The following is an 11070-nucleotide window of genomic DNA, read 5'->3' on the forward strand; positions in this document are numbered from 1 at the left end:
TGGGGCCGGGGCGGGGCCGGGGCGCTCCTGGGCGGCCGCCGGGCGAGGCGCAGGGGCGCAGGCGGGACCCGCCCCAGCCCGCCCCGCCCCGGCCCTACCCCGCCCCGGCCCGCCCCGGCCCTACCCCGCCCCGCAGGGAGGCTTGCTGCGGGCGGGCGGGCTCACCAGGCGAAGAGCGGCTTGCGGTCCTCCTTGGCGAGCTCGCACAGGCAGCTGAGCAGCAGCAGCGAGTCGCCCAGGAACTTGGGGGGCAGCACGTCGATGAGCAGCTTGCGCAGCGCGGCCGGGCTGCGGGGCGGGCTGGCGCGCAGGTCGGGCCGCTGCCTCAGGATGCCGTAGGTGTTGATGAGGAACTCGCTGAACTCCGGGTGCACGTCGCGGTTGTAGCCCAGCCTCTCCAGGCGCGCCGAGAGCGCCGCGTAGCGCTGCGTCAGCTCCCGCAGCCGCGTCTGGTCCACCGACCCGTCCAGGGACTTGGTGCACGTCTGCGGGGGCGGCTCCGTGGGCGGCGGCCCTCCCCCGGCCCACCCCCTGCGGCGCGGCCGGGGCGCTGGGGCCCCCGGGTCACCCGAGGCCTCCCCGCCGCAGAGGGCAGATGGGGGGAAGGGGGGAGGGGTGGGGGGATGGGGAGGGGAGGGGGTGGGGGGATGGGGGATGGGGGTAGGGGTGGGGGGATGGGGGAAGGGGGTAGGAGTGGGGATGGGAGGGGTGGGGGGATGGGGAAGGGGGTAGGAGTGGGAGGATGGGGGAAGGGGGGTAGGACTGGGAGGATGGGGGAAGGGGGGTAGGACTGGGGGGATGGGGGACCCCTAGAGCTCTGTGGGCAGCACGGGGTGGGGCCGCCGGGAGGGAGGGGGCGGGGGAGGGCCTCAGGGGAGGGAGGGCCCGAGGGAGGGGCTCCAGGGGAGGGAGGGAGGGGCCGGGGGAGGGAGGGGCCGGGGCGGGGCTCAGGGGAGGGAGGGGGCTCCCGGGGAGGGAAGGGCTGGGGGGAGGGTGCGGGGCGGGGGGAGGAACCCCAGGGGCGCGGGAGGGCCCCAGCGGAGGGAGGGACCCCGGGCAGGGAGGCGGCGGCAGGGGCGCACCTGCTTGATCTTCTCGGGGATGTTGGACACGGTGAAGCCGTACAGCCGGGTCAGGCCCGGGAACACGTAGGCCAGGATGCGCCGGTCCAGCTGGAAGGCGATCTCCCCGACGATGCGCGCGTCCTTCTGGGCGCCGCAGAAGCCCTGGATCTCTGTGAGGAGCGGGGCAGGCGGGGCGCAGGACAAGGACAGTCAGGGCCGCGCCTCCTCCCGCCGCGCCCCTGGATCCGTTCTGGGGAACAATGAAGTAATCGCGGCCCGGGCTTGGGGCGAAGCGCTGGGGCCCGCCCCCCCCCACCCGGACGGCCCCGGGCCGCCCCCAAGCCGGAGGGTAACAGCAGGGGAAGGAGAGCTGGACCCTCCTGCGGCCCCAGGGCAGGGACCCCCGTCCCCTCGCCCCAGGCAGCCTGACCACCTGTGGTCCCGGGTCCTAGCCCCCATCCTCTGAGACAGACGGAAATGCCTTTAAAGCTTGTTTCTCAGCCCAGGTGCGTTTGTCTTGTCCCCCCAGAACCTGCTTCCAGGCCCGCCGCAGCCCCGGTCCCTCAGTCAGCGGGCCCTTCCCACGCTCCGGCCCCCATGCGTGTGACCCCGAGACCCTGGGCGAGCACAGCTGTGGCCCAGCCACCCAGAGCCACTGCCCGATGCCTCCCCCTGCTCCTGCCGGGCTGTCATCCCCACGAGGGGCCCAGGGCTTGTCCAGCCACCAGACCAACCCTACAGGGCGGCGCCTGGTGCAGTCTGCGGGCTCCACCCTGAGGGCAGGGGCGCACCCACGGGCGGGTCCTGTGACCACGCACAGGACACCCCACACGGGCACCTGAGCCCTGAGAGCAGTGGGACCCGAGGACCAGCCTTGGCCGTGGCCGTGGGCAAGTTGTTGCCCTCCTTGGCCCCATCCTGTGCCCGGGTCCCCGTAACTGCCCAGCCCAGACAGCCTCCAGGGCGCTCACATGGCGCCACCAGTGCGTGACCGCAGGGGCTCATCAGCCCTTTCAGGACAGGCTGCTGCCAGGCAGCCACTGGTGACCCCAGAGGACAGGCCCCCGAGGACAGGCCCGGAGGACAGGCCCCTGAGGACAGGCCCCAAAGGACAGGCCAGGAGCACAGGCCCCCGAGGACAGAACCCCGAGGACGGCCCCCGAGGACAGGCCCGGAAGACAGGCCCCGAAGGACAGGCCAGGAGCACAGGCTCCCAAGGACAGGCCCCGAGGACAGACCCCTGAGGACGGCCCCCGAGGACAGGCCCCGAGGACAGACCCCTGAGGACGGCCCCCGAGGACAGGCCCCGAGGACAGACCCCCGAGGACGGCCCCCAAGGACAGGCCCCGAGGACAGGGTCAGGGTGCAACTGCCTCAGCCACGCACCCACAGACGCCGAGAGGGGAGCATCCACGGACGGGGCCCATGGGCATCAGGGGAGGTGGCTCTGCGGGTGGGAACAGGGAGGGGCCGCGAGGGTGTGGACAGCCCGGCAGAGGGTCCTGTCTGAGCTACACGGCCCAGAGCCCGGCTCCCCACTGAACCCCACGAGGGCCCTGGGGCCGCGGGGTCCCAGTGGGCAAAGCAGGTTTCGGGGGGCCGAGGAGAAACACTGCTGTGACACGCTGGGGCGACGGGCCACATGGTGGCCGCTCACAGCAGCTCGGCTCGGCCCTCCAGCGTGCGCCGGCGAGGGGGTCCTGGTGCATGGGCATCCCGGGGGCTGCACCTCCTTCACCCTCACAGTGACCCGGGGGCCTCGGGGCCCACGCCCACACCAAGGAACTGAGGTCACGGGGCACAATGCCCCCTCCCTCAAAGCGTGCAACTCCGGGGTTTCCGTACCCTCACAGCCGTCCAGCCGCCACCACGACCTGATTCCAAGACAGAACAAACCCCTGTCCCGCCGCGGTCCCACAGCCCCTGCAGCCGCCGACGCACCTGCTGTCCCCGCGGACATGGGTGCTCTGGGGTCCCTCCGGGGCGGCCAGGCACCAGGTGCACCCCAGTCCGCGCACGCCGCATTCCTGCTCCCCCAAGCGACAGCCGCCGCGCGGGTGGGCCACGTCCTGTCATCCCGGCAGGCCTCCGCCGTCGGGGCTCTAAGGATAACGCCGCTCGGAACGTTCATGCAGGTGTTTGTGCGGACGGACACGCCCGGCTCTCCCGGACCTGAACCCTCGACCGGAGCTGCGGGGACGCCTGGTGCTCCCGAGTCTGATCTGGGATGAAGCTGCCGAGCCGGTGCACAGCGACGAGGCACAGCCTTCGGGGGCCACGTCCCCCTGCACGCGCGTGTGATAGCCTCCGCCGTGGGCTGACGCACCGTCTCGTGGTTCCCTCAGCATTTTGCTGGTGACTGATGGTGATCTTGAGCATCTCGCCGTCCCCCACGTGTGCGTCTCCTCTGGGGCAATGTTCCTTCCAGTTCTTGGGCCCATTTTTAATTGGATTGTTTGGCTTTTTACTACTGGGTCGCGGGCGGTTCTCACACATCGGGACACTCGCCCTTATGGTGTGAGGACCGGGGTCCCCCCCCCCCCCGTGGGCTGGACCCGCTCTCTAGAAACGGGGGCCTTTGAAATATACCAGCTTACACTTCCGAGAAAGCCCAGAGCACGGACTTCCCCTTTTGCTGCTCGTGCTTTGGGGTCACATCTAAAAACCTGTGGCCAAACCCGAGGTCATAAGATGTGTGTGTGTGTGTGTGGTGTGTGTGTGTGTGTGTGTTTTCTCGAAGAGTTTCGTGGCTTTAGCTCTTTTAGATTTTTTCAGGTCTTTGACATATTTTGAGTTCATTTCTGTATGTGGTGTGAGGTCCAACGTCACGCTCGTGCACGTTCGTCCACCCGTCTCAGCACCACTGGTTGCAAAGGCTGTTGTCCCTCCGTTGACTGTCTCGGTGCCGTTGCTGCACATTAAACCTGTACACCCTCGGCCTTGTTTCTGGACTCTCTGTTCCACTTCGCCCATCTCCGGCCGCCGGCCCTACGACCACCACGCTGTCTGCGTACCCTGAGGAGGTGGCGGCTCCGTTGGGGTTTTGGGGTTTTTTTAAGATTCTATTTATTCACGAGAGACACAGAGAGACAGAGGCAGAGACGCAGGCTGAGGAGAAGCAGGCTCCATGCAGGGAGCCCGACTTGGGACTCGACCCCGGGTCTCCAGGATCACGCCCCAGGCTGAAGACGGAGCCGAACCACTGAGCCACCGGGGCTCCCCCCCCACAATGTTGGTTTTTTAACAGGCAAGACATTTTAAGAGCAGCAGCCCCGGACCCGGGCTGAGCCGCCCGCCCCCCTCTGCTGATGGCGGAGCCGGGGCGCCAGGGCCCGCGCACCCCGGCCGTACCGTTGAGGTAGTAGCTCCTCCTGGTCCTGTCCCCCGACGGCAGGCTGCTCTCCGAGAAGCACACCTTCTTGGGCCGGACCATCTCCCTGGGCTCCAGCAGGGTCTTGTCCGCCAGCGGGTCCTGCAGGGGGCTCAGGAGCGGGGACAGCTTGCAGTCGGTGCCCCGGGGCGTGTGCAGCTCGGGGGGGCCGAGGAAAGCCTTGAAGGGCACCGGGGCGGGCGCCGCACAGCCGGGGGACGCGTCGTCCTCGCGGGAGATGGGGGCGTGCGAGCACAGCAGCTCCTCCAGGGAGGACGTTGGCAGCTGGCAGGGCGCTTCCGGGGCACCGGCGAACCTTCCGAAGTCTGCAACTGGATGGGGATGGGGGAGTCAGGCCCGAAGGAGGGGGTCCTGAGGCCGAGAGCCCCCCAGAACCCCAGGGAGCCGCCGCTCGGCCTCCTGACGCCCGTGCGTCCTCGCTCGTTCACAGGGACGCCAACGCTTTTAAATGTTACGTGGCCGCGGCCGTCCTGCGCGGGTCGCCCTCTGCCACATACCTCGAGGTGGCAGCATGAACCTCGGGGACACACCGTGGAGTCATCGGGTAGCTTACTGGATACATTTACCCGCTCCCTGGCGCGTGTGTGCACACGCACGTACACGCACACGGCGAGTCTCACATCCACTGCGCTGCTGAGCCTCGGGGAGGAGTCCCGGTTCCCTCGGCCCGACACCGCGCCCGTGCTCCCCGCGCTCCCCGGGCCCAGGTGTGCGCCGTCGGGCGTCCTCGTGCTCCCCCTCAGCACCCGCCCCGCCCGCCACCCCCCTGACCCTGGTGACACGGAACACTGTGTCCTGTGCTCACCCCCCCCCCCGGGTTTCTTTCTCTGGACTATCTCTGCCTTTTCTCTACTCGTTTTTTTGGGGGGACGGTGGGGGGTGATTCGTGTTTCACATCCTTGAAGCAGCTCCTTCTGTCCCCCTCGTCAACGCCTCCTTCCAGGGCGCTAGGGTTAGTGACTGTCACGCAGAAGGTATGACCCGCAGTCACCTTCAAAGTACTGATTCTTCTTGTGATTCACAAAACCCCTTTCTAGCCTCATACGGTGAACTGGTTCTCCCACCAAAGAGGCAAACACATTCTTGAGAAACCGTGTTTTTTCCGAGCTATAATGAAAAATTACAGGGGCGGTGGCTGGCTCGGTGGGAGGAGCTGCCCCTCGGTGTTGGGGGCTGTGAGTTCAAGCCCAAAGCTGGGGGGAGACATTCCTTAAATAAATAAAACCCTAAAAGAAAAAGAAACATCATATCCTAAAATGTGCCTCCTCGGGAGCCAACTAATCGACCTCCGGCGATGTTTTCCTAGAAAAAAAAAAAAAAAAACTTCAAAAGAAGAACAGCCCCCGGGAGGTGTCTTGCCTCGCGTCCGCCCGACCCGCGGCGTCTGGAACAGCTGGGACTGTCCCGCCGCCGCCTCAGGACTCCCTGAGCACGGGCTGCCCAGAGCTGGGGGGCAGAGCCAAGGGGGGCCCCCCCTGCACCCGCGGGGCCTCGGTGGGCTCAGCCGGCTCGGGCTCTCTGTTCCTATTCGCTGAGCCCCGATTCCCTCCTGTGACTCCAGCACAGGTGTGTGAACATTAAAAAAAAACAAAAACAAAAAAAAATTCCCCGCTCTCTTCGATCCTCAGTCCGGTCCAAGAAGCAGGCACTGTGCAGACCTCGCCCCCGCGGACGATCAATGAGGAAGAGATCATGTCGCATCGTCGCAGAAACCCCGCGGGGAGCCCGGAGCCCAGACCCGCGAGGGGGCCCTGAGCCGCGCCCGCTGCTGGGCCTCCCTCCCCCTGCAGAAGCTCCGGAAGGGCCCGCCGGGTTCTGGGCCCAAGGGCGGGATGAGCGGGTGCCCACGACACATGAGCCCGTGGCCTGCAGCCTGGGGACCCTGCGGAGCACGGTGTGGCCCAGGGGGAGGGCGGGGGCCACGGGGGGCGGTAGAGGCCGCAGCCTGGCGGCGCCCCTCCAGCAGCTCCGTGTGAACGGGTGGGAGCGACCCCGGCTGCCGCAGGGGCGCGGAGGGGCCGTCCAAGTGCCCGCAGCTGACCCCTAGGGGGCCCCGGCCAGCCCCCAGCCCCCACAAGCGCGGACGCACCGTCCACGGGCTTCGGAGAGGAACCGGGTGGGTGAGCAGCGGCTGCCCCGGGGGGGGGGGGCTTGCTGGTGCGGCCCTCGGGCGAGGGGGCGCTCGGCCACCGGCGCGTGCTGTCCAGTGAAGGACACGGGCTCGAAAGCGCGTCCTGCTTACAAGGCGGCGCTGAGGGGCAGTAGGAACCGTGGGCCTTGGGGCGCAGAGCCTGGGGGGCCTGAGGCACGTCCGGAGCCCCGGGCACGGGGGTGCTAACCAGACCTGAGCTCCCCCCAGGGCGGCTGCCGCCCCACTGACATGGACCCCGGCCCTGCATCAGGGCCTTCCCGCCTCCCCGGCCAGGGCCTGCTGTCCTGCAGGGTCGGGGCCCAGGGCGTGAGCACAGGGGGCGCGGCCATCCCAGGGACCCCACCCTGACCAGGTCCCCCCGCAAGTGCCCGTCACAGGGCGCCCACGGGTGCAGGACGGAGGGACGGCAGGGCGGGCCCGGGGCCGCAGCTAACACAGGGGGGGCTCTGAGCCCTGGGGGGGGCCCTGCCGGACCCATCTCCCGGGACCAGGCTGTCCTGGGGCCCGAGGGGGCGCCCTGACCCGCTGTGGGGTGTCCCAGGGCACGAGGCCCCGCGGGCCAGGCCGTCCCCGTGGCAGGCGTGAGCGTGGCCGCTGCGGGAGCTCGGGGCTGGCGGGCTGGGGGGTGTCCAGCTGCCCCCGTGGGCGACAGCGCCTCCTCCCCCAGCCCCCGCACCCCCCGCCCGGGCCTGTCCGAGACCCCCGGGGCCGCAGGGGGGTCCCAGCCAGGAAGGCGCTGAGACCACCCAGCAGGCGGCCTGAGGGCGGCGCCACCTCGTGTGGTCCGTGGGGCCCGCGGGCCGGGAGGGAGGCCTCGGCCGACAACACGGCAGAGGGGGTCCCGGGCCCCGCTTTCCCGGGGAGGCCACGGGCGTCAGCGCCCCCGCGGCTCACCTGCGCTCCCGGGGGAGCAGTCCTCGGGGTACGTGGGCGCCCGGGGGAACAGCAGGTCCCTGCTCCCGAGGCCACCGCGCTCCTGGCAGCTCTCGCTGAGCAGACGCTTCAGCATCTGGTTCTCCTTCATGAGGCGCACCTGCTTCTTGAGCTCCGCGTTCTCGCTCATGAGCCTGCTCATCAGCTCGCTCCCCTCGGCCATGGCCGCGGCCCCATGGAGGTGGCAGCCCAGAGCCCGCAGACGCTCGGGCACAGCCCAGGCCCCGGAGCCCCACAGCCGCCCGGCCTTCCGCAGCCTTGTGATGTCACCCTTAAAGAGCCGGCACCCCGGTCACCCCGTCACCCCCGTCACCCCCGTCACGCCGCGGCGCTGGGCCTGCCCACTGCAGCCTCTGACCCGAGCGACACCTCCCGCCGGGGCCCAGGCCGCGGAGAGCAGGGGGTGGGGCCGGGGCCTGGGGACAGGGCAGCCAGCCCACACTGGAATGTTCTGGATCCCAGGAACTGCCGAGACGGGCCAAGGATGGCGCTGGGTTGTGCGGCGTGCGCAGGCCTCGGGGGACTCCGGTGGCCGTCCCCCCGGCGCGGGGTCAGCGGGGTCCCCAGGACCTGGGCCCAGGTCAGGCGTGCACCCCGGGGACGCACCCTTGAGGCAGGAGGGCGGCGGGGGGCAGAAGGAGTCGGCGCGGCTCCCCCCACAGCCCGGCCCGCGGCTCCGGGCGGCCCTGCAGGTGCTCTGGGTGGGGGCACCGCCGACCCCGCTGCCCCCGAACACGGCTCCTGCATGTCCGGAACCCTGACCCACGGGACCTGATCGAGGGCCCCAACAGGCACAGGGCCGTGGACTGGGGGCTCCGTCCTGGGCACGGGCGGCCTGGACCCCATGACCCCAGCCCATCCACTGCCCAGGGGCCCTGCAGGGCGGCGGCCTCCCCACTGTCCGGCCCTGGCCCCTGGGCGAGCTGCTCACGCCTCGAGGACACGCGGACGCGGACGCCGGGGGCAGCCGGGTGCACTGGGGCGGCAGCATGGGTGGGGGTGCAGGGGTGTGGGCGGGGGTGCAGGTGCAGGTGTGTGCAGATGGGCACGTGTGTGGGCCGGGGCCCAGGTGAGGCTGACCCCCTGTCGCCCCCGGGTGACCCGGCTGCGGGGCACCCCGCGTCCTATCCTCGGCCTCACCCGACCAGAAGCACCAGCCTCCGGGGTCACCTTCCCACTGTGCTTCCTGCCGCCCGGGCTGGACTTTTGTCGGGATCTCCGTCCTCCTACTCGGGTTCTAGGTTCTGGAAGCGGGCGCCTAGGCCGCAGGCTCGAGGCCTTACTGCGGCATCAACACGGAAGCCCGCGGCCGCGGGTGCAACGCCCGAGCCACACCCGCAAACTCTTACCTCATTGTTTTTTCTTTCAGCTTCAAAGAGTTTACTTCCCCTGTACTTTCCTTTGGACCATTGGTATTTAGGAGCATATTGTTTAATTTCCAAATATGTGGGATTTCCTATCTCTTTTATTTACTGAATTCTGATTTAATTCCATTACGCTTAGAGAATCCACCGGATGCCTTCAACCCCGTGGGATGGCTCGCGACTCGCCCCGCATGGCGTGAGTGAATGGTCCAGAAGCTCTTGAAAAGGAGGAGGTGAAGTGTCCCATAAATGCCCATGACTTCAAAATGGCTCCACGTTCTGCTACACTTGCTGAGACAATGTTGAAATCCATTAAATCGTATATTTATCAAATTCCCTCTCCGGCTACATGATGTTTTCTATATTCCGAAGCTCTGTTATTAGGCGCATATACATTATTGTTATTCAAGGTCTATTTTTTTAAGGCTTTATTTATTGGAGAGAGAGAGAGAGCGAGAGCACATGGCCAGAGGAAGGAGCAGAGGCAGAGGGAGAAGCAGGCTCCCTGTAGGGAGCCCGATGCGAGACTCGATCCCAGGACCCTGGGATCACGCCGAAGGCAGATGCTTCACCCACTGAGCCCCCCAGTCTCTATTTCTATTAATGTTCCTTTTCCTGAAACTTACTTTGATATTAATATAGTACTTTTACTTTCTTTTTTTAAAACTTTATTTATTCATGAGAGACGCAGGCAGAGGGAGAAGCAGGCTCCATGCAGGGAGCCCGACGTGGGACTCGATCCCGGGTCTCCAGGATCATGCCCTGGGCCAAAGGCAGGCACCAAACCGCTGAACCACCCAGGGATCCCCCTACTTTTGCTTTCTTATGATTGTTTTTGTTATGTTATCTGTTTTTTTTTTTTATTGGCACTTTTATCCTATTTTCACACTTAAAACTTCTCGGGGACAACAATAGCGGGTCGTGCTTTCTCAGGCCATGGGACGGTCTCTGCCTTGTCAGTGGACTGCTCAGCCCTTCACAGTTAGTGAACCTACTCATGTGGCTGGTGCGTTCATCTCCTAGGGCTCTGTAACAAAACAGCTCACGCTGAGTGGCTTAAAGAACAGAAATTTAGGGATCCCTGGGTGGCACAGCGGTTTGGCGCCTGCCTTTGGCCCAGGGCGCGATCCTGGAGACTCAGGATCGAATCCCACATCGGGCTCCCGGTGCATGGAGCCTGCTTCTCCCTCTGCCTATGTCTCTGCGCCTCTCTCTCTCTCTCTCTCTGTGACTATCATAAATAAATAAAAAAAAATTTAAAAAAAATAAAAAAAAAGAACAGAAATTTATTTTCTTACAGTTCGGAACCCTAGAAGTCCACGATCTGGGCAGCCAGCCCCGCTGCTGGCTCCTCCTGAGGCCCCTCTGGGCTGTGTGGACACCGTCCTCTCCTGTGTCCTCATGTATTCCTCTGAGGACACCAGTCCTATCAGACCAGCACTACCCTATGGGCTCATTTAACCTTAACGATCTCCTCAAATTTAGGCCCTTTTCTTCCAAATGAATCTTGCGGGACACAATTCAATCCTAAGAGTCGGGTTCATCCTGTTTTCTATCTCTTCTTCTTCTTCTTTTTTTCTATCTCTTCTTCTTTTTCCTTTTAGATTATTTTGCCTCCTTTATTAGTTTTCTCGGCCTACCCCTCCCTTTTTTTTTCCTAGTGGTTTACTTGGGCGGACCCTGGGTTCTTCTCACTTCTTCCGTCCACCTGTAAAGACTCCGCCGCTCGGCGATGCAGCACTTGGTGCAGGAGGAGGCGCTCTGCCGTGCCGCCTGCAGCGCACCTGCTGTTGGAAGTGTCCACGTTACTGTTTCGGCCTTTAAAAGTTCATTCTGTTTTAAGGAGGGTTTGTTTGTATGTTTGTTTTTAACAAAGGGGGAAAACCCTCTACGCTTAACATTCCTGGGCCCCATTTCCTGGTGGAGACCCGAGTTCCCACCCGGCTTCGCTTTCCTTCAGCCTAAGCCACTTAACATTTCTTGCAGGACAAGCCGCTGGAGGGTTCCTTCAGCTTCGGTTTGTTTGGAAAAGGTCTACTTTGCCTTCTTTTTTGTTTTTTGGTGAATATAGAATTGGAAGCGGACGAGTTTTTCCCTTTTAATAACCTTCAAGATGCCGTGCCACGGTCTTCTGCTTTGCGTCACGCCTGTTGTCCTTACCTTCGT

At 65.3% G+C, this 11070-nt stretch overlaps 1 protein-coding gene across 1 annotated transcript; it reads right to left on the bottom strand.

The window, feature by feature from the left end:
• Positions 1-161: 161 nt before the first annotated feature.
• Positions 162-7750, bottom strand: SPATC1L (spermatogenesis and centriole associated 1 like). Its single transcript, XM_055313720.1, has 4 exons — positions 7502-7750; positions 4416-4766; positions 1083-1234; positions 162-485 (listed from the first exon to the last, which is right to left on the bottom strand). The coding sequence occupies exons 1-4, from the start codon at positions 7701-7703 to the stop codon at positions 162-164; spliced, it is 1029 nt and encodes a 342-aa protein (XP_055169695.1). The 5' UTR covers positions 7704-7750.
• Between the last annotated feature and the right edge of the window lie 3320 nt (positions 7751-11070).

The sequence above is a fragment of the Nyctereutes procyonoides genome, unplaced genomic scaffold, assembly GCF_905146905.1.
Source record: "Nyctereutes procyonoides isolate TBG_1078 unplaced genomic scaffold, NYPRO_anot_genome, whole genome shotgun sequence".
NCBI classification, from domain to species: Eukaryota; Metazoa; Chordata; class Mammalia; order Carnivora; family Canidae; genus Nyctereutes; species Nyctereutes procyonoides.